The sequence below is a fragment of the Papio anubis genome, chromosome 11 (genome assembly GCF_008728515.1).
Source record: "Papio anubis isolate 15944 chromosome 11, Panubis1.0, whole genome shotgun sequence".
Classification (NCBI taxonomy): Eukaryota; Metazoa; Chordata; class Mammalia; order Primates; family Cercopithecidae; genus Papio; species Papio anubis.
Genome location: NC_044986.1, coordinates 84,622,853 through 84,646,272, shown reverse-complemented (window position 1 = coordinate 84,646,272; position 23,420 = coordinate 84,622,853). Strand labels below are relative to the sequence as shown.

The window sequence follows — 23,420 nt, the reverse complement described above, 5'->3', positions numbered from 1 at the left end:
ATATATAAAATTTTAGAAATTTTAAACTAATTTGTATTGACAGAGTATATCAGTGGTTCCACATATATAAAATGTTAGAAAATTTAATCTAATTTGTATTGACAGAGCATATCAGTGGTTGCCTTGGGGCTAGATGAGAGCAAGAAGGATAGATTATAAAGAGGCATGAGGATAGTTTTGCACTGATGGAGATGTTTAATTATCTTTATTGTTATGGTGGTCTCATGGGTGCACATGTATGACAGTTATACCTCCATAAACTGTTAAAAAGGTGGTTTGTGAGTGCAAAAGGTATATTACACTTGTAAAAAATTTTCATACGATTCACCATTATAATGTAGATAGATGGGAAAACAAGCTCTTTAAGGCAGAGATTTAACAAGCTTCTTTCTGTACTTCTTGAGGTTGCTGTATGTTTGCTTCTATTACTACCACCTACTAATAGTAATAGTAGTAGTAGTAACACTAATATGTTTATTACTATTGCTTATTACTAATTTAAGTCTGTTATAGGTAGTAATATTTAATTCCCACAACAACCTACCTCTGAGGTGTCAGTATGTTAGTGTCCTTGTTTTACAAAAAGGCTAAAAGAGATTAAGTAATTTTCTCACAGTCACACTGCAAATAGAGAGAGATCTGGGATTCAAACCCAGGCTTAACCACCACTGTATTTATTGTACATTGCTTTGTTTTCTATTTCAAGAAACTTTTTTTTTTTTTTTTCGTTTTGAGATGGAGTCTTGTTGTCTCCCAGGTTGGAGTGCAATGGCACAATCTCAGCTCACCACAACCTCTGCCTCCTGGGTTCAAGCGATTTTCCTGCCTCAGCCTCCCAAGTAGTTGGAATTACAGGCATGTGCCACCACACCTGGGTAATTTTGTATTTTTAGTAGAGATGGGTTTTCTCCATGTTGGTCAGGCTGGTCTCGAACTCCCAACCTCAGGTGATCTGCCCACCTCGGCCTCCCAAAGTACTGGGATTACAGGCATGAGCCACCGCGCCCAGCTGTTTTGTTTCTTTAAGAATCAGTCTACTTGGAGTTCAGTATCACAATCATAGCTCACTGAAACCTCAAACTCCTGAGCTCAAGCAATCCTCCCACCTCAGCTTCCCAAGTAGCTGGGACTATGGGGATGGGGATGTGCCACCACACCCAGCTAATTTTTTATTCATTTATTTTTTTTAGAAACAGGGACTCACTCTTTTGCTTAGGCTGGTCTCAAACTCTTGGCTTCAAGTGATCCTTCTGCCTCAGCCTCCCAAGTAGCTGGAATGCCTGGCTCTCGTCATTCTTCTTATAGATATGAAACTTTATTTTGTAGTATTTGTTGCTATTACTTCATTTTCTTTCTCTTTTCCCTTAATTTTAAATCACTATTCTGATCTATTAGCTGTTTGATTGGAGATGGGTATAAGTAGTTGATGTAGTCTCAAACTCTACCTTTATCTTTCTTTCTTTCTTTTTTTTTTTTTTGTATCCTGATAAATGAATATTTTTATTGGTTTTAGGAATCTTGGATTTTAGTTCTTTTTTCTCTCATTTTTTTCCCCCGAGTGTTCCTTTACTGTCCTCTCCCTTCCAGTGTTTTAGATGAGAACTGTAATGGTTATATGACTCCTTTTCTTCATGAGAAATATGTTCCTTTTTTTCAAAATCTTTAACTATCTTCCTGGAATTAAATAATGTTACCAGGTGTGCTTCATTTCCATCAGTGTTACCTAGACAAATAAACCCTTTAATTGATCTTCCTTTAGCTGTAATACATTTCATCAGTTAATAATTGCTCCTATTGCCTTCTTTTTTTTTTTTTTGGCTTCTATGAATCGTGGGGTTGTCTCTCGGTTCTATCATGTAAAACTTTTTCTCTTGTTACTTCTTCTACCTCTGTAGTTTTGCATGTACTTTCTCTATCTCTCTGATTTTTATTCTTATTTTCTTCTTTCACTTGGTCTTATAGGAAACTAATTTAAGTTTTTAAAAAAACTTTCCTCCTTCAAATCATCTACTAAAATTTTTAGCTTGTTTGATGGTTAATTTCATGTGTCAACTAGGCTAGGCTATGATACTCAGCTATTTGGTCAAATATTAGTCTAGATGTTGGTGTGAAGGTATTTTTTAAAGATGTAATTAACATTTAGATTAGCAGACTTTGAGTAAAGCTGATTAACCTCCATTATGAGAGTGGGCCCCAGTCAGTCAGTTGAAGTCATTAAGAAAAAGAGGCTCATATTTCCAGAGGAAGAAGGAATTCTACCTCCAGACTGCCTTTGGACTCAAGACTACAACGTCAACTTTTCTCTGGGTTTCTAACCTGTTGGCCTGCCCTGCAGATATTGACTTGCCAGTCTCCACAATCATGAGTCAGTTCTTTAAATCTTTCTCACTGTATATATACAGTCTATTGATTCTATTTATCTAGAGAATCTAGAGTAATAGAATTTGGTACTGAGAGCAATTCTAGAGGAACAGAGTTTTAAGGATGAATTTTATGAATTACTTCCTTAATCTGATAAGATGTAAAAGCATTAATGACATTTCAATAGTGAACAGAGTATTAATAATTCATAGTGTAATGTAACAGTAGAAATATGCAAAGTATTGCCATTAGGTAATCCTATTCAGATACTTAGAAGAAGCAAGGTTCTGGGTGTCTGTATTTGATACCTTAGAACATTTTTGAGTTCTCATGAGAACAATGAGATTGGCTAGTTACTCCTGATGTAGAGAAGGAAAGGATGATCTTAGGGATTAATTTTCCCAGCTCAAGTGCCACATAAATAACGCAAAAGTTTCTCTTTCTGCCCTGAAAGAAACTCTTATATTCCAACAAAACTGAGATTGTAGAAAACCAAACCCAAAATCTCATCCTGAAAATGACTGAATTACAGTGCAAATTGAATCCCCACCCTTTTAGGGTGTCTGCTGTTAAAATGAGGGCATTGACTGAGAAGGAATGGGATCTTGAAAATTGGAGTGGAGATGTATGTGAAGAGCCTTATAAAGCTGGGTGTATTGAACCCCTTGACTCTGATGAGTCTTCCTTGCCAGTAAAAGCAGCCAGGCCACCCCCATCTGAGGAGATTAATGCTACTTTACCTGAGGAAACATTTATTACCTCCCTGAGTTTGTTGCCTTGCAAGACATTGCTGATTCTTCTCAAGACTCACAGCCACCATCCTTCATTGCTTCTAGTCTCAGCAGGCCCTTAAAGGTAAGGTACGAAGTGTGGCCCATGGGGAAGTATGTTACACTACAAAAGAGCTATATGATTTTTCCAATTTATACTGACAGAAATCTGGGAAATATTTGTGGGGAAAGATTTTAAGGGTGTGGGACAATGGTGAAAGGAACTTAGTGTTTGATCAGGCTGAATTTATTGAAATGGGACCACTAAGAAGAGATTCTGGACTTAATATGTGGCTTGGGGAGTTAGAAAGAGCTCTTACAGTTTATTTGGTTAGTTGTATTTAGTGGACCAAAAGGTAGCCCAGTCTAAATGAGGATAAAATGCCAGAACTGCCTTGATATATACTATATACTGTGAAGGAAGGGATCCAAAGGATTAGGGAGATTGGAACATTAGATTGGGTTTATCATTTAAGACCTGCCCACCCACCCCAGGAGGTCTAGAGGTTGTACTTTTCTCATAACTGTGATAAGTATATTTGTGAGGTGAGTCCCAGCATCCTTGAAGAATACTATGATTGTTCTTCTCTGTAGCTCAGATATTGCAGTGGAAATTGCTGCCACTGAATTGGGAAACCTGAATGCAGTGGGTATAATTGAATCCCAGAGAAATAAGGGCCAGGTAGTGGCACTTGATAGCCAAAGGTAAGGTGAATGTGGTATGGTAATAGACAGCAGAGTCAAAGCAGCAATCAGAACAGTCTGACCTGCAGAGACCTATAGTGTTGATTAGTTGATCATGGTGTTCCTAGAAGTGAACTAGATGGGACGTCTACTAAATTCTTCCTTGATATGTGTAAGCATAAGAGTTCTAGGTCAAGTGAGCAAAAATCTAACCTGAACCATAGGAACAGAGAATCACAACCAGTCAATAACATCCCAGACTTCAGCCAGTTTACACACGCAGAACACCTTGAATGAATGGGAGGACCCTGGCACACTGCCAAGAATGTATACTGTTAATCTTTCAGCCTTCCCCAAAGGGACCTGTAGCCTTTTGCCAGGGCAACTACACATTTGGAAAAAAGAAAATAATCAAACCTTTCAGAAACTACTGGACACTGGCTCTGAATTGACACCAATTCCAGGAGACCCGAAACATCACTGTGGTCTACAAATCAAAGCAGGGGCTTATGGAGGTCAGGTATTCAATGGAACTTTAGTTCAAGTTCATTTCACAGTGGACTCAGTAGGTCCCTAAACCCATCTTGTGATTATTTTCCAAGCCCTGGAATGAATAATTGGCATAAACATACTCAGTAACTGGTAGAATCCTCACATTGCTTCTCTGACCTGTGGAGTGAGGAATATTATGGCAGGAAAGGGCAAATGGAAGCCACTAGAACTGATTCTGCTTAGGAAAATAGTAAAAAAGCAAAAGCAATACTACATTCCTGAAGAGATTACTGATATTAATGCCTCTATCAAGGACTTTAAGGATGAAGTGATGTTGATATCTATCACATCCCATTCAACTCACCTATTTGGCCTATACAGAAAAAAGATGGAATTTGGAGAATGACAGTGGATTATTGTAAGCTTCCTCAGATGGTGACTCCAGTTGCAGCTGCTATACCAGATATAGTTTCATTGCCTTAGAAAATCAACACATCCCTTCATACCTTCTATGTAGCTAGTAGCTATTGATCTGGGAAATGCTTTGTTTTCTCTATACCTATTAATCAAGAACACCAAAAGTAGTTTACTTTCAGCCTGGCAGGGCCAGTAATACACCCTCACTGTCCTGCCTCAGGGGTGAATTAACTCTTCAGCCCTATGTTGTAATTTAGTTCTCAGGGATCTCAATCACCTTTCCATTCCACAGGATATTACAGAGGTTTATTACATTGATGACATTGTGCTGATTGGACCTAGTGAACAAGAAGTAGCAAATGCTTTAGTCTTATTGTCTGTCGGAGGGTAGGAGATATATACAACAAAAATTCAGTGGCCTTCTACTTCAGTGAAATTTCTAGGGCTCCAGTGGTGTGGGACATGTTGAGATAATCATAAGGTGAAGGATAAATTGTATCTGGCTCTTCTTACAACCAAAAAAGAGGCACAATGGCTAGTGAACCTGGGTGTTTTGGAGGAAACATTCCTTATTGGATTTGCTACTCTGGTCCATTTACTAAGTGATATGAAAAGCTACTAGTTTTGAGTGGGACCCAAAACAAGAGAAGGCTCTGAAACACGTTCAGTCTGCCATGTAAGCCTCTCTGCCACGTGGGCCGTATGATCTAGCAGATCCAGTGGTGCTTGAAGTGTTCATGGCAGATAAGGGTGCTATTTGGACCTTTGGCAGACCCCTTTAGATGAGTCACAGTGCAGGCACATAGGATTTTAGAGTAAATTCTTGCCACCCCTCTGTGGACTCTCTTTTTGAGAAACAGTTTTTGACTTGCTACTGGGCCTTGGTAGAGACTGCTTCATAGACTACTAAGTAGAGAATGTTTAACCATGGGCCACCAAGCCATGAAGTTGGGCATACACAACAGCACTCCACCATCAAATGAAAGTGGTAGATACAAGATTGGGCTTGAGCAGATCCTGAAGGCACAAATAAGTTACACGAGGAAGCTGCCCAAATGCTCACTGTTCCCACCCCTGCTACATTACCTATCATCAGCCTGCACCTATTGCCTCATGAGAAGTTCCCTATGATCCGCTGACAGAAGAAGAGAAGACTTGGACATGGTCTACAGAAGGTTCTGCATGATATAAAGGTACCACCCAGAAGACAGCTAGAGCACTACAGCCCCTTTTTTGAGACATCTCTGAAGGACAGTGGTTAAGAGAAGTACTCCCAGTGGGGAGAATATTGGGTAGTGCACTCGGTGGTTTGTTTTTTTTTTTTGCCTGGAGAAATGGCCAGAGGTATAAATCTATACTGATTCATGGGCTATGTTTAACGACTTAGCCGGATGGTCAGGGACTTTGAAGGAACATGATTGGAAAAATTGGTGACAGTAAGGTCTGGGGAAGAGGCATGTGAATAGACCTTGCTAGATAGGCACAAACACAAAGATATTTGTATCCCATGTGAATGCTCACCAAAGGTTGATGTCAGCAGAGGAAGACTTTAATAATCAAGTGAATAGAATGACATGCTCTATGAATATCAGCTAGACTATTCCCCCAGCCACCCCTGTCATTGTGTCATTGCCCATAGGTCTCATGAACAAAGTGGCCTTAGTGGCAGGGATGGAGGTTATGTATGAGCTCAGCAACATGGACTTCTACTCACCAAGGCTGACCTGGCTACAGCTACTACTGAGTGTCCAATCTGCCAGCAACAGAGACCAACAATGAGTACCTGATGGGCACTATTCCATGGGATGATCAGCCAGCTAGCTGATGGCAGGTTGATTACATTGGGACCACTTCCATCATGGAAGGAGCAGTGCTTTTTTCTTACTAGAATACACAGTAACTCTGGGTATGGATTTGCCTTCCCTGCACACAGTGCTCCTGCCAATTTACCATCTGTGGACCTACAGAATGCCTTATCCACCATCATGGTATTCCATACAGCATTGCTGTAATCAAGGAACTCACTTTGTGGCAAATACCTTGTGGCAATGGCCTCACTGCCACTGTGTTACCATATTCCTTATCCTCTCAAAGCAGCTGGCTTGATAGAATGGATAAATGGCCTTTGGAAGACTCAATTACAGTGAAAGCTAGGTGACAGTACCTTGCAGGGCTGGGGTAATGTTCTCCAGGAGGTTATATATGCCCCAGATCAGCATCCAATATATGATGCTGTTTCTACCATAGCCAGGATTCAAGAATGAAGGGGTTGAAATGGGAGTGGCACCAGTCGCCATTATCCCTAGTCATCCATTAGCATAATTTTTCCTTCCTGTTCATGTGGCCTTATGCTCTGCTGGTCTAGGGGTCTTAGTGGCTCTCTTCATTAATGTTGTCTGACACTTAGGCCTTTCTGTCTGCAAACTTGGGTCTTCCTTGATGGACAACAGAGTTTGGAATTATTTTTGCACCAGAGTCTAGATTTACCTAGTCTGTGGAGTCTAGAAGATTGCTGCATAATATGGAACAAGTTGCTTTGTACAGATTCTTTATTTTAAAAGTATGAATAGAATAGCACCTCCCTCAAAGATTTGTTTTGGAGTTGACAAGGTGATACATGTAATGTATCATGCTGCTTGAACCTGGTATGCATGTTTCACTGTGTTCTATTAGTACTCTCGCTTCTGTTTAGGGAGCTTTCCTATGATCACTTGAATTATTTCCTTTCTGTAATGAATTCCACAGCTTGCTTCTGAAATTCCTTTTTTATATTCCCCTTGTATGCGCTATGTCTTTTAGCACTTTAATCATTATTGTAGGTTTTTAAAATTTTTTTTTCTGAGTTCTGGGAAAATTTTTTAAGCTGGTTTTTTAAACATGAATTTGTTTTTCTGTTCAATTCCTGCTTTAGGAGTTTGAGTTGAATGATTGTGACTTTTATATGAAATCAAGCTTTTATTAGTTTAGATTATTTAATTTTCACATATTTAATCTCATTTCAAAATTTAAAACATGCTTTTTTTACTATGAAGTAACTCATACTGTTTATATACTGTAATAACTGCTGCTAACATTGTGATGAACACTTGCCAGGCTTATGATTATATGACATATATCATCATATATGTACATAGATATGATGAAAGATCTCCCTACAGAGCCATTGTTACTGCCTTTATAATTTAGTAATATAACATATTTGTTAGTAAACATAGATATATAGTATTGTTTTAAACAATTAATGCTCTCTTGAATTTTATTTAATATACAAATAGGAGTTTTTAAGGTGTTATCACCTTTTATAGAAAGGAGAACATTTGTTGTGATTTTTTAGAATGTGCTCCCTTTTTGAAATACTGGGTACCTTTATATATCTAGCAATTTTTGTTTTTAAACGGAGTCTCACTTGTTCTGTCACCCAGGCTGGAGTACAGTGGAGCGGTCTCGGCTCACTGCAGCCTCCGCCTCCCTGGTTCAAGCGATTCTCCTGCCTCAGCCGCGTGAGTAGCTGGGATTATAGGTGTGAGCCACCACGCCTGGCTGTTTTGTCTGCTTGTTCATATTTACAAGGGAAAGTTTCTGTGTACTATGTTAAAATTTGAGAAGAGTTCTGCCAGATATTATGTAAATGCCTGTTTAGGTCTTGTCAGCATATTTACTAGATAAATGGTCCGTGTGATTCTGAGTAGTGAGGACAGGTTATTGGTGAGAGAGCTGCATGGCAGAGAAGGGCCTCCTTTTCTGTGTGTGTTTGTGCTCTTCATGTGGGGACTGGTGGTGGAACCAGAGCTTCAGATGTCTGTGTCAGGTGAAGAAGGAACTCCTGGAGCAGTGAAGCTAAGTAGGCCAAATAGCTGGTTTTTCCCTCTCATATTTGTTATAACAGTCCATGTTAAATGAGTCCCATATTACTTGGAGCAAATCCCCTTGGTAGCATCCTTTTGCCACAATATCTTTGCTTTGAATAACATGTCCCATCACCAGCTGAAGGCTGAGAATGGACATAAAATATGGCTGTCTAGTTTGGAGGACACTGGTGGAATTCCATTAATCCTAGGATTTGTCTGCAGTCAACTATTAGATTTTTTTCCCCCTGGCCCCTGCTGCTCTCGGTTTGCAGGTTTCACAGATTTGCAGGAGAATATCATTCATTTACTCCCACAGAGAGTTTCTTCTCTGTTGTGTTCAGTTGCAAACTAGAGGATACTTCCCTTGACTTAATCTTGCCTATGCCAGTTCTAGCAGAAATTTCCAAAAGTACCTGGACGGTAATGATACCATTCTGTGTTTATTAAAAACTGATCTGAAAAATAAACCTCTCATAATTGTATATTTTTTAGGTCATGCCAATAGTTTTCAGGGAGGAAAGAATTTAAACTCATGGACTCAACCCTTTTGAAAAAAAACCTCCTAGGCCATCTTCTTTATTGGTCAGAGAGATATACGGATTTATGTGTGTGAAATCCTTTCGTGAAGTCTAGGTGTGATGTATCTCCCACCTTTATCTACCAGATGTTTCTGTTTCTGTAATAGATGATTCAACACGCGTTCCTCTTGGAAAAAGCAAGGACTACATCAATGCTAGTTATATTAGGATAGTCAATTGTGGACAAGAGTATTTTTATATCGCTACTCAAGGACCACTGCTGAGCACCATAGATGACTTTTGGCAAATGGTGTTGGAAAATAATTCTAATGTTATTGCCATGATAACCAGAGAGATAGAAGGTGGAGTTATCAAATGCTACCCTTACTGGCCCATTTCTCTGAAGAAGCCATTGGAATTGAAACACTTCCGTGTATTCCTGGAGAACTACCAGATACTTCAATATTTCATCATTCGAATGTTTCAAGTTGTGGAGAAGTCTGTAAGTTTTTATACATCAGTATTAGATATATGTTTCACCACATAAGCAAATGTCTTAGAACTAGAAGTTAGGAGTAGGATGGAAAATAGACCGACGATACTTCTTAAAGTAACTTTTTACTTGTCCCTGGTACCAGAAGCCACCACCACTTCTCCTCCTCCTTAACCAGATTCTGTAGAGAAGAACAAATTGGAAAAGAGAGGTGGGGTAGGGAGAGTGTCTGTTGAAGTTGTCTGATTCTGGGTTATACCTGCTTCTGCCAAGTGTGGCAGATATGTGTTGAGTCCTTAAGGTATGCTAATCACTGGGCCAGGCACTATCAGTACTTACCGAGTAGTGGAGAGGTTGGTACACTCACTGATAGATACCTAACTTACCGAGTTCAGTGATAATGTTGAGATATGTCTTGGCCACTTTGGGGCTCAGAAGGTAAATACTTAGCTTTACTTGGAGCTTGGGGTAAGGTTTACTGGAGGAGGTAGCATTTGTTTTGAGAATTATCCAAATGAGAAAGATGGAGGGAGAAAGTAGATGATCAAAATATAAAATAATACAAGGTGTGTATACAGACAAATGTAAGTAGTTAAGTGTTTCTGAAATGTAAAAGTTCAGTGCCAGGGAGTAATAAAAGATGAGATGAGGTTATCAAAAGTAAGCAGGGGTCAGCTAGAATGTGAAATGTCTTAAATTTCAGCTAAGTGGCATGAACTTTATTATGAAGATAATTGGGAGACATTGAAGAATTTTAGTAAGTGACATGATCAACTACGGCTGTTGGCATGGGGGTGGAAAGCACAGACGCAAGTGTTTTGCAGATAAAATTGGGAGACTTATAAGTGACTTATAACTTATGATTTATAAGTGACAGAGGAGGGGTTGAAAATATATTCAATACAGTAACCACATGCGGATATTTGTTTAAATTTAAGTTATTTAAATTTATGTAAAATAACAAATTGAGTTCCTCACCTGCAGTAGCCACGTTTCTAGGGCTTATTAGTCACATGTTGATAGTGGCTACTATATATTGCCATATTTAAGACATTTGCTTCAGTATAGAAAGTTCTGTTGAGAAGCACTGGTCTAGAATAATTCATGTATTTCTTGGTCTAATAGACTTAGAAAACAGAAAAGGAATGGTTTATAGCAGAAAGCAATGAGTTAGATTGCTCTAGTGGATTCAGTTGGCAGGTAGGTGATACATGTGTTAACAGGAGTGAAGGGAATGGGAGTTGAACAGGAAACTTGTAGAGAGTGGTGAGTTTTGGAGTCATCACCAAAGAAGTTGATTGGAGCACAATCACCAGGAAAAGGGTTGCTGAGTGATGCTGAGGTTTGACCCATAAATTTGTAATAGCAACAAAATATGTGATTATGTGTTTTGTTTTGTTTGGTTTCCAGCAGTATAACATTGAGATTCCTGAGTACAGGTTATGGGACTGACCCAGAGAGAGAGATTAATTTTAAGGAATTGGTTCAAGTGATTGTGGAGGGTTGGCAAATCTGCGGGGTGGGAAAGTAGGCTGAAGACCCAGGGAAGAATTGCAGTTTGAGTCCAAAAGCAATCTGCTAGTAGAATTCCTTCTTGCTCATGGGAGATCAGTTTTTGTTCTGTTAAGGCCTTCAGCTGATTAGATGAAGCCAACCCATTTTATGGAGAATAACCTGCTTTGCTCAAATTCTACCAATTTAAATGTTAATCTCACCTAAAAAATACTTTCACAGAGACACAAAATAATATTTGGCCTAGTATCTGGGTACCAGGGCTCAGCCAAGTTGACACATAAAATTAACTATCACAAATTTCAGTAGACACTGTGGATTAGAATAGAGCTCTGAACACTAGCATCTTTATTCAGGAAGCTTAGGAAAAAGAGGTGCATTCAGAAGAAGCAGGGGAGAAGTGAGAAACTCATTTTGAGTTCTTCCATTAGGGTCCTATGTGTGGTAAAATAAGGGCCCCACACTGGGGAAAGGGTCATGATCTCTTTGAATGAGATATAGGTAAATTCAAAGTGCTTTATCTGACAATACTGGGAAGAGTTTCATGAGTCCACTTCAAGGGGGCTCAGCACAATAGTGGGACCCACAGTCTACTCTCGTGGTCATTGACTACCCTGTCTTCATCGCTGGAAGAGATTGGCGCCTCTCTTGTCAGACACCTATATGTCTTAATTCAATTTCATATGTCATTTCTAAGCTAAAATACATTGCCTTTTGGTCTTATTCCTAACATGACAGTCCATCTCTCACTCTAAGCATTTTGAAATCTTGGTTTTCCTGCAGCCTCACGGTACAGAAGAATGATGCTAGATTAGAATTCAAGACACCTACATTACAGTTCCAGCTCTAAATGTGTGAACCTTCTGACCTAGCATACATCTCTCGTCCCCCTCATCCTTACATTTTCATCTGTAAAATGGAGATAAAATGGTGCCTACCTCACATGATTGATGTGAAGATTGAAGGAGAGAATTCATGTGAAGCCCCTAGCATAGTACCTGCCACATAGCAAGTGCTTAACTTTTGTTACCTGTTAATACTGGTATTTTTATTGTTGTTACTGTGCTCTCCTTTGTAAAATGGAGAAAACCTCTATTCCTAGCAACTTCCAGAATTCTTATAAACATCAAAAAGAGGTTTGAGTATTTTTTGAAAGTTCTATATAATACCAAGGTAATACCATGTAGCCATTATTATTATCATTTAAATATTAGAAGTTGGCGTGAGGTCTCTCTAATATAAGAAATCAATAAATATCTTTCTCGCTCTGTTTCTTTCTCTAACAGACAGGAACTAGTCACTCTGTAAAACAGTTGCAGTTCACCAAGTGGCCAGACCATGGCACTCCTGCCTCAGCAGATAGCTTCATAAAATATGTTCGTTATGCAAGGAAGAGCCACCTTACGGGACCCATGGTTGTTCACTGCAGTGCTGGCATAGGCCGGACAGGGGTGTTCCTATGTGTGGATGTCGTGTTCTGTGCCATCGTAAAGAACTGTTCAGTAAGTGTGTGAATCAAGCAGATACCCTGATGCTGTTGTAAACACACTACGTTTAACAGCCTGATCATTTGGAAGACTAATATTTGGTCTTCAAAAGCAACTTAGTAAATCAAAAGCGCATGAGCTTTCGATACCTGATTCTCACTGAACTTGCTGCAGGTTCCTGGGGGTGTTTGTGAAAATTAAAGTATGTAATGTAAATAATGGCTTAGGACAGTGTCTGGAACATAATAGATATACAGAAAATGTGAGTTCCATTTCCTTTTCCTTCCCTGTATCTTACACAGGGTGTTTAGACTTACTAGAGAATGTTGATGGAGTGTGCCTGTTTTTAATGAATATAAGTGATAAGCACATAAGAATGTGAGAAAAAATGTAGACTTCTGAGTGAATGAGGGGTCCCTGTTCGACTGCCTGTTTTGCCACATAGTTTAGATTTTGGTGACTTTGGGTAAATTGCTCAACCTCTCTCAAACCTAGTTTTCTCATTTGCAAAATGAACATAATATAATTGAGTTTGAGTCAATAATTCACAATCCTTTACTTTTCTTTTTTAATTTGGAACCAGCTAAGAGATAGACACAGGAACCAGACATGTGATGATTACAGTATTTCCTTTATTATTATTTTTATTCTCAAGTTTTATTTGTTAAAATAGATTCCATCTGTGTTGTTTTTCCTTTTATTTTTAGTTGACATGTAATAATTGTACATATTTGTGGGGTAGAGAGAGTGATATTTAGGTATCTGTATACAATGTGTAGTGATCAGATCAAGGTAGTTAACGTATCCATCACCTCAAACATTTATCATTTCTTTGTGTTGTGAACATCAAAAATCTTCTCTCCTAACTTTTTGAATATATACAATAAATTACAGTCAACCATATTTGCCCTACAGTGATGCAGAACACCAGAGCTCATTCCTCCTATCTAGCTGTAATTTTGTATTTGTTAGCCAACCTTGCCTTATCATCTTTAATACCCACAGTTCTACTCGCGACTTCCATGAGCTCGATTTTTTAGCTCTCATATATAAATGAGAACATACAGTATTTATCTTTCTGTGCCTGCCTTGTTTTGCTTAATACAATGTTCTCCAGACTTATCCATGTTGCTGCAAATGACAGGATGTCACTCTTTTTTATGGCTGCATGGTGTTCCCTTTTCCAATCCATTAGCATAGGATTTTCACCAGTGTTTCATAGTTTTCCTCATAGAGGTCTTTTACTTTTTTTGGTTAAATTTATCCTAGGGTTTTTTTTTTATAGCTATTGTAAATAAGATCACCTTCTTTATTTTCTTTCAGCTAGTTCTTTATTGGCATCTAGAAATATCACTGATTTTTGTATGTCGACTTTGTATCCTGCAACTTTACTGAATTAGTTTATTAGTTCTAAGTGTTTTGGTAGAGTCATTAGTTTTGGGGGATATGTATGTGTATATATGTGTGTGTGTATATATATATATATGAATATGTGAATATATAGTCATGTCACATGCAAAGAGGGACAATTTAATTTCCTTTTTCCAATTTGGATGCCCCTTCTTTCTTTCTCTTGACTAATTGCAATGGCTAGGATATCCAACATTATGCTGAATAAGAATGGTAAAACTGGGCATTCTTGACTTGTTTTCCAGTTCTTAGAAGAAAGGCTTTGAGCTTTTCCCCATTCAGTATGATGTTAGCTGTGTGTTTGTCATATATGGTCTTTATTGTGTTTAGATATGTTCCTTCTATGCCTCATTTGTTGAGAGTTTTTTTTTTTTAATCATGAAAGCATGTTGAATTTTATGAAATGTTTCTTCTACATCTATTAAGATTCTCATATGGCTTTTGTCATTCATTCTGTTGATGTGATGTATCACATTTATTGATTTGCATATGTCAAATTATACTTGCATTCTGGGGATAAATCCCACTTGATCATAGTGCATTATCTTTTTGATGTGCTGTTACATTTGTTTTGCTAGTATTTTGTTGAAGATTTTTTTTTTTTTTGCATCTATCTTCATCAGGGATATTGGCTTGAACTTTTTTTTCATTGTGTCTCCGCCAGATTTTGGTATCAAGATGATAATGGCTTCATAGAATGAGTTAGGGAGGAGTCCCTCCTCCTTGAATTTTTTGGAATCATTTCAGTAGGATTGGTACCAGTTCTTCTTTGTACATGTGGTAGAATTTAGCTATGAATCCATCTGGTCCAGGACTTTTTTTGGTTGGTAGGATTTTTATTACTGATTCACTTTTGGAATTCATTATTGGTCTGTTCAGGTTTTCAATTTCTTCCTGGTTCAATCTTGGGAGGATATGTGTTTTCAGGAATTTACTCATTTCCTCTAGACTTTCTAATTTTTGTGTGCAGAGATATTTATAATGATCTCTGAGAATCTTTTATATTTCTATGGGATTACTTGTAATGTCATCTTTGTCATTTCTGATTGTGCTTAGATTTTCTCTTTTTTTGTTGTTTAGCTAGCAGTCTATCAATTTTGTTTATTCTTTCAAAAAACAGACCAGGCATGGTGGCTCATGCCTGTGATCCCAGCACTTTGGGAGACTGAGGCAGATGGATCACCTGAGGTCAGGAGTTCGAGACCAGTCTGACCAATATGGCAAAACCCCGTCTCTACTAAAAATACAAAAATTAGCCAGGTGTGGTGGTGTGCACCTGCAGTCCCAGCTACTTGGGAAGCTGAGACAGGAGAATTGCTTGAACCCAAGAGGTAGAGGTTGCAGTGAGCCGAGATTGTGCCACTGCACTCCAGCCTGGGAGACAGAGCGAGACTCCGTCTCAAAAAAAAAAAAAAAATTGTTTTGTTGATCTTTTGTATGCATTTTTGCATCTTAATTTCATTCAGCTCTCCTCTGATTTTGATTATTTGTTTTCTTCTGCTAAATTCATTCTTTTTTCTAGTTTCTCTAGGTGTGACATCAGATTGTTCATTTAAGATCTTCCTAACTTCTTTGATGTAGACATTTAACACTATAGACTTTACTCCGAGCACTGCTTTAGCTGCATCCCAAAATTTTTTATTTGTTTTGTCTCTGTTTTCATTAATTTCAAAGAATTTTTTTGATTTCTGAATTCATTTGTTTACCCAAAAGTCACTTAGGAGCAAGTTGTTTAATTTCCAAGTAATTGTATAGTTTTGGGAGATCTTCTTGGTAGTAATTTCTATTTTTATTATACTATGGTCTGAGAGTATGCTTGAGATGATTTCAGTGTTTTTAAATTTTTTCAGATTTGCTTTAGGGCTGAGCATATAGTCGTTCTTAGAGTATATTCCATGTACAGATAAGAAGACTGTATATCCTATGGTTTTGGAGTGGACTAGTCTATAGATGTCTATTGAGTCCAATTGGTCAAGTGTTGAATTTAAGTCCAGAATTTCTTTATTAATTTTTTGCTTTGATGATCTCTCTAATCCTGTCAATTGGGTGTTGAAGGCTCCCAATATTATTGTGTGGACTAAGTCTTTTCCTAGGTCCAGAGGAACTTGTTTTAAGAATCTGGGTGCTCCAATGTTAGCTGTGTGTATATTTAAGGTAGTTAAGTCTTCTTTTTGAATTGTTCCCTTTGTCATTGTGTAATGCCCTTCTTTGTCCTTTTAGATCATTGTTGGTTCAAAGTCTGTTTTATCTGATATAAGAATAGTGACTCCTGCTTTCTTTTTGTTTTCCATTTGCATTATAGATCTTTCTCCATCCCTTTACTTTGAACCTGTGGGTGTTCTTACATGTGAGATGGGTCTCTTGAAGACAGAAGATGGTTGGGCCTTGTTTTTTAAATCCAATTTGCCATCCTAAGCCTTTTAAGTGGGATATTTAGACCATTTGCCTTCAAGGTTTATATCAATATGTGAGATTTTGATGCTGCCATCATGTTGTTAGCTGGATGCTTTGTAGACGTGATTGTGTATTTGCTTTATAGTATCTGTGGGCCATGTACTTGTGTTTTTGTGGTGCCAGGTACTGCTCTTTCATTTCCACATTTAGCACTTCCTTAAGGGCTTCTTGTAAGACTGGTCTAGTACTCATGAATTTCCTTAACTTTGCTTGTCTGAAAAGGATTTTATTTCTCTTCTGCTTATGAAGCTTAGTTTGGCAGAATATCAAATTATTGTTTGGAGTTTCTTTTATTTAATGATGCCGAAAATAGGTCCACAATTTCTTCTCGCTTGTAAGTTTCTGCTGATAGGTCTACTCCTAGCCTGATGGGATTCCTTTTGTAAGTAAACTGACCTTTCTCTCTAGCTGCCTTTAAGATTTTTTCTTTGGCATTGACCTTGGTGAATCTGTTAACTATATGTCCTGAGGATGATCATTTTGTATGGTATCTCATAGGACTTTGCTGAATTTCTTAAATTTGCCTATTGACTTCTCTAGTGAGACTGGGAAAAGTTTTGTGCACTATATTTTCAAATATGTTTTCCAAGTTGTTTACTCTTCTTCTCTTTCAGAAACGACAGTGAGTCATAGGTTTGGTCTCTTTACACAATCTCTTATTTCTTGGAGGTTTTGTTCATTTTCAATTTTCATTTATTTATTTATTTTTTTGAGACAGAGTCTTGCCTGTCGCCCAGTTTGGAGTGCAGTGGCGTTATCTCAGATCACTACAACTTCCACCTCTCAGGTTCAAGCAATTTTCGTGCCTCAGCCTCCTGAGTAACTGGGGCTACAGGCGCATGCCACCATGCCTTGCTAGTTTTTGTATTTTTAGTAGAGATGGGGTTTCACCGTGTTGGCCAGGCAGGTCTTGAACTCCTGGCCCCAAGTGATCCTCCCGCCTCAGCCTCCCAAAGTGCTGGGGTCATAGGCATGAGCCACCATGCCCAGCCTGAAATTCTTTTTTGTTTATTTTTGTCTGTCTGAATTGATTTGAAGGACCAATCTTTGAGCCCTGAGATTCTTTCCTCATCTTGGTCTATTCTGTTCTTAATGCTTCCAACTGTATTATGAAATTTCTGTAGTGAATTTTTCAATTCCAGAAGGTCAGTTTGTTTGTTTCTTAAAATGGCTTTGTCAGCTTTTTAACTCTTGGATCATTTTACCGAATTCCTTGGATTAGGTTTCAGCTGTCTCCTGAATCTTATTAAGCTTCCTTACCACCCAGATTCTGAGTTCTTTGTTTGTCATTTCAACCATCTCAATTTAGTTAAGAACAATTTCTAGCGAGCTAGTACAATTCTTTGGAGATAAGGAGGCACTGACTTTTTGAATTGCCAAAGTTCTTGCACTACATCTTTCTCTTCTGAGAGGGCAGTTGTTCTTTTATCATGTTGAATTTGTTATCATTTTGATGAGGCTTTTGTTTTTATATTCTTTATATCACTTGAGGATTTGACTGTAGCGTAAGCTGAGTATAGTCAATTGGCTTTATTTCTGAGTGCTTTCAAGGGGCCAACGCTCTGTATGGAATATTTATTAATACTTATAGCTAGTTCTCGCACTGGATTTCACAGGCAGTGTATACTGGAAGAGTTTTGGATGTTGTAATTTAGGCTTCAATCCAGTAGATGGTGCTTGAGAGTAATGATCGGCAAATAGATTCTTAGCCACACAACTCTTTTATATTTCAGCGTATTTGCAGCAGTGGGGGTAGGAAGGGGTAGCGATGATCCCCTGCCAGGTCCATATCCAGGCCTTAGGGGAGCCCCCTCCAGTCACTGGCACCATGCCCACATCTCTTTAACCCCAAGGGGGACCCTGGCAGCCTGTGCTCTCTCCGCCCTTGGGGCAGCCTGAGCCAAAGATTAGGTCACCAAAAGATCCACAGCACACTGGAGGCCTGCTGGTCCTCTGTGCTTGGGAGTCAGAGGTAATTGTGTCTACAGATGGTTTGTTGATGCAGTAGGTCAAGGGTGTGAGATCTCCAGGCAGGGCGGTGTTGCTGTGGGTGTACAGCTGATGTGGCACCCATAGCCTAGGGTTTTCTGCCCAGCAGACATCTGTGGGGACTTCCCAGTTCTTTTTGCCTTGACTGGTTCTCAAGAAGCTATTCTAAAGAAGTGGCAACTTATCTTAGATCACAAAGTAAAGAATAGAAACAAACAAAGAAAAAATTTTTTAAAAATTCTCTATGCTTTAACTCCATCCCCACCACATTTCAACTGCTTATTATCTAAATTTATGTATTTTTATATTACCTTTCTCTTAACAGGTTGCTATAGCTATTATGGCTTTTTATGAATTCGTCTTTCAGCTTCATACCAGAGTTAGGCATGGATTGCACACCATCATTACAGTAATAGAGTATTCTGGCTTTGTCCATGTTGTTAATGTTACCAGTGGATTTTATGCCTTGAAAAGTTTTCTTTTTGAATGTGTATGTGGTTTTTTTGTATTTTTTTTTTTTTATTTTCCTTCTGAAGAACTTGCTTTAGCATTTCTTGTAAGTCAGGTCTGGTGGTGGTGAATCCTCAGATTTTGTTTATCTGAAAAATACTTTATCACTCCTTCATATTTGAAAGTACCTTTGCTGAATACAGTATTCTTGGATAACAGGTTTTTTTGTTTTTCTTTCAACGCTTTGAAAATTTATCCCACTTTCTCCTGGCCTATATGATTTCTGTTGAGAGTCAATTGTCAGATGAATTGGAACTCTTTTATATGTTAATTGCTTCTTTTCTCCTGCTACTTTTTAGGATCCTGTCTTTATCCTTGAGCTTTGAGAGTTTATTATTATATACTTTGGTGTGGCCTTATTCGGGTTGAATCTGTTTGGTGTTCTCTGACACTCTTATACCTGAATATTTATATCTGTTGCATTTTGGAAAGTTTCGTTATTATTTCTTTGAATAAGCTTTCTACCCCTTGCTCTTGTTCGATTCCCTCTTGAACACCAGTAATTTTTGGATTTGGTCTTTTGAGGTAATTGTCTATATCTGGTGATGATCTTTATTCTTTTTTATTCCTTTTTCACCTATGACCATATTTTCAAATAGCCTGTTTTCAAGCTCACTGATTCGTTCCTCTGCGTAATTCATTCTATTATTGTGAGGCTGTAATGAATTTTTCAGTTCAGCTAATATATTTCTGAGCTCCAAGATTTCTATTTGATTTTTAAATTATTTCAATCTCTTTGTTAAATTTGTCTAATAAATTTTTGAATTGGTTTTCTGTTACCTTGGAGATTTCTGAATTTCCTCAAAGCTATTAATACTAGTTTGAATTCTTGATCAAGGAGCTCTCATATGGCCATCTCATTAGGGTCAGTCACTTGTTCCTGCTTTATCCATTTGGGGAGGTCATGGTTTTCTGTTGGCTGCAGTTTCTTGTGGATGTGCAAGAAGTATATATCTTGTATTGATGTCTTTGAATGAAGGATTAGTTATTTATTCTGGTGTTCTCTGTCTGGCTTATTTTTGTTTTTTTATTGAATATATTTGCTTATAGATTCTTTGTAATTTACCTGTGGATTTTTTGTGTGTGTGGGTGCGGGGGGGTGTGTGGGGTGCTAAGTTGCTGCCTTTTTTTGGCACTAGATGTCACCTTACGACCAAGTTTGCCTTGGCTCCAGTAAACAATAAGAGAACTGCTCATCCCAATTAGGCAAAGTCTCAAAGGGGATATCATGGCAGTGTGGGAAAGGTGGCTTGAGATCCATGCCCAGGGGTCCTGTGCAACATACCTTCTGCAATGTGGTGCTACTAAACAACCACTCTGGTGTGGCATCTCCAAGCTGAGTTACAGACCAGAGTTTCAAGGGCAGGGGGTGGTAGTCCCACCTCACCTGTTTGTCTCTGACTGTTCTCAGGATATTTCTTTCTTCAGGCACGTGTAGTGCTTCCTGTGAGTTGGGTAAGGACAGGTTTCCTGCCAGGTAACCCAGATGGTGGGAAACCTGGCTGTCACCTTTTCTAGTATAGAAATCATGAATCAGGTGGAGATTTTTTGCACACTTGGTGCTGGGCAAGTTGGAGGAATGGGCATTGCAGATGTGGAAACCCAATTCTCTTACTGCCTACTTAGAGTTTTTTCCCCATCTCTGTGGATCCAGGAACTGTCTTCTCCTCATACTTGATTTCTGGGATATTGCTGTTGATAATTTAAGTGCTGTATATTTGGTTTTGGTTTTCTTTGTAAAGAAGTGAAGCCAGCTTGCTTCTACACTATTATTTTGGAACCGGAAGTCCTCTCTTGTCTCTTGTCTTTTTAATCTAATTCTCTTTAAGACAATTATTTTATCTTTGAATTAATAAATTTTTATGTAAATTACAATTAAGTCTTAATGGTTCCTTTGCTTTGTTAACCAATACATCTTTGCAAATAACACAAGTGTAGTTTTAGAGCTTCACAATCAATAATGACTACAAAACTCAATATATGAGGAATCATAACTCCAGGTGAAAATTATATAACTCTTGGTCTTCATTTCATTGCAGTCACTTCCGTCTTCATTATTTGGTTAACCACTACAGCCACATTCGGAAAGCTGTGTCTTTTCTAACTAAACAGTCCAGTGATGCTTGTTTTGTAGTCAGTAAGTTGATTACAAATTAGTAATTCTAATGTGTTTCCATAATTTCCCTAATCTTAAATTATAATTTTTTTAAAAATAAGCTTTTAAAGAAGTAATAGTTTTTAATTCTGATGAGATTGTATTTTATTAGTATTTCCTTTTATGGATCCTGTTTTGATATCAAGTCTAACAGCCCATCACTTAGCTGAGGGTCTGAATAATTTTTTGTGTTCTTTTATGAAAATTCTGTAAGTTCATATTTGACATTTAAGTCCTTAGTCCATTTTGAGTTAATAAATTACGAAATTTAGGTGAAGATTCATTTTTTGGCCTATTGATGGCTAGTTGTTTCAATATCATTTATTGAAAATTCTATTATTCCTCCATTTAATTATTGTTGTACCTTTGTCAAAAATCATTGGGCATATTTGTATGGTCCTATTTCTGGTTCTGTATTCTGTTCTATTGATCAGTGTGTCTATCCTTCTGCCAGTACCACCCTTTGGATTATTGTAGTGATATAGTGAGCTTTAACATCAGATAGAATGATTTCTGCCACTTTATTCTTCTTTTTCAAAATTCTTTGAGCTATCCTAGGGGGTCTTTGCCTTCCCTAATAAATTTTAGAATTAGTTTGACTACATCTACAAAAAAACTTGCCGGGATTTGGATGGAAATTGCTTTAAATCTGTAGATTAGTTGGAGAGAGCTGACATCTTTACTGTATTGAATCTTCCAGTCCATGAACATAAGTATCTCTATTTATTTAGGTTTTCTTTGAATTCTTTCATCAGCATTTTGTCATTTTCAGTGTATAGATCTTGTATATGTTTTGTTAAATTTACCCTATTCATTCTCTTTGGAGCAATTGTAAATGGTATTGTGTTTGAACTTTCAGTTTCCACATACTCATTGTTAGTATGTAGAAATTCAATTGATTTTCATTTGTTGATCTTGTTCGCTGTGATCTTGTTGAACTTACTTATTCTTAGAGGTTTTGTAGGGTTTTTTTTAAGATTCTTTGGTATGTTCTACATAAACAGTCATGCTATGTGCATATAGATTTGTCTCTTCCTTTTTGATCTGTATACATCCTACTTATTTTCTGGTCTTATTGCTGTACTAAAATGTCAAGTGCTACATTGAATAAGAGTGGTGAGAGCAGGCATTGTTGCCATCACTGATCTTAGAGGGAAAGCAAACTAAAATTTTATTTTCTGTGAAAGACCCAATGAAGAGGTTTTAAAAAAAAGCTAGAGAATAACTATATGCAGGGCACATATCCAACAAAGTCCTTGGATCTAGAATTTATAAGGAACCCTCAAAAATCAATAGTTAAAAAAAAAAAAGAAAAACAGAAATGGGTAAAAGACATGAACAGACAATTTACCAAAGAGAATATACAAATGACAAGCATGTGAAAAGATGCTCAGCTTCATTAGCCCTTGGGGAAATGCTAATTAAAATCAGGATGGAGTAGCATTACACACCTATTAGAAAAGCTTATGTAAAAATAGTGACAGCATCCCATGCTGATGAAGATTTGGAGAAATGCTGGTGAGGATTTGGAGAATTTGAAGATTTGGAGAAACTGTATTGCTCATGTATTACCCATATGTATGAGACATTGGGAATGTAGACTGGTACCAGCCACTGTGGAAACCAATTGAGCAGTTTCTTGGGGAAAAAAACTGACTAAACTAAAGTTGACATATAACCCAGCAATAGCACTCTTGGGGCATTTATCCCAGAGAAATCAAAATTTATGTTCACACAGAAAGCTGTATGTAAGTGTTCATAGCAGATTATATTCACAATAGCCAAAAACTGGAACAACCCAGATGTTCTTCAACCAATTGATGGTTAAAGTGGCACACATCCACATCATGGAATATTATTTAGCAATAAAAAGAAGCAAACTATTGTTACACCAACAACTTGGATGGATCTCCAAGTTATTCTAGGTGGGAAAAAGGTAAATCACAAAAGGTTAGATATTGTGTGATTTTATTCATATAATGAATTTTGCTATTTCTTCTTGAAATAGCAAAAGCATAGAGAAGGAGAACAGATTACTGTTTGCCAAGGGTTAGAGACTGAGGTGGTTGAGTGTGACTCTACAGGGATAGCCGGAGGAAGACTTGTGGTGGAACAGCTCTGTATCTGGACTGTGGTTAGAGTTACATGAATCTTCACATATGATACAATTGCATGGAGCTGTGTATGTGCACACATGCACACATACCCAGTTCACATGCTCACTAACAGTTGCATGTAAAACTGGTGAAATCTGAATTAAACTTTGTGGATTGTCCCAATGTCAGTTTCTTTCCTGGTTTTGATATTATATCTGGTTAAA

The 23,420-nt window shown here is 37.8% G+C and overlaps 1 protein-coding gene across 11 annotated transcripts in view; it reads left to right on the top strand.

The window, feature by feature from the left end:
* PTPN20 (protein tyrosine phosphatase non-receptor type 20) overlaps positions 1–23,420 on the top strand; it is a 115,768-nt gene that overhangs the window by 73,698 nt on the left and 18,650 nt on the right. For 8 of the 11 annotated variants that reach the window (XR_001906328.2, XR_002524277.1, XM_009214428.3 and 5 more), the window contains 2 exons: positions 9,258–9,592; positions 12,382–12,597. The exons of 2 other annotated variants lie outside the window; for them this stretch is intronic. Coding sequence is in view for 7 of the 9 variants with exons in the window: in XM_009214428.3 (XP_009212692.1) it covers positions 9,258–9,592; positions 12,382–12,597 (551 nt within the window). In the remaining 2 variants the exon portion in view is untranslated. The remainder of the gene's footprint in view (positions 1–9,257; positions 9,593–12,381; positions 12,598–23,420) is intronic. One more of the 11 variants, XM_021943299.1, reaches the window with a different exon arrangement.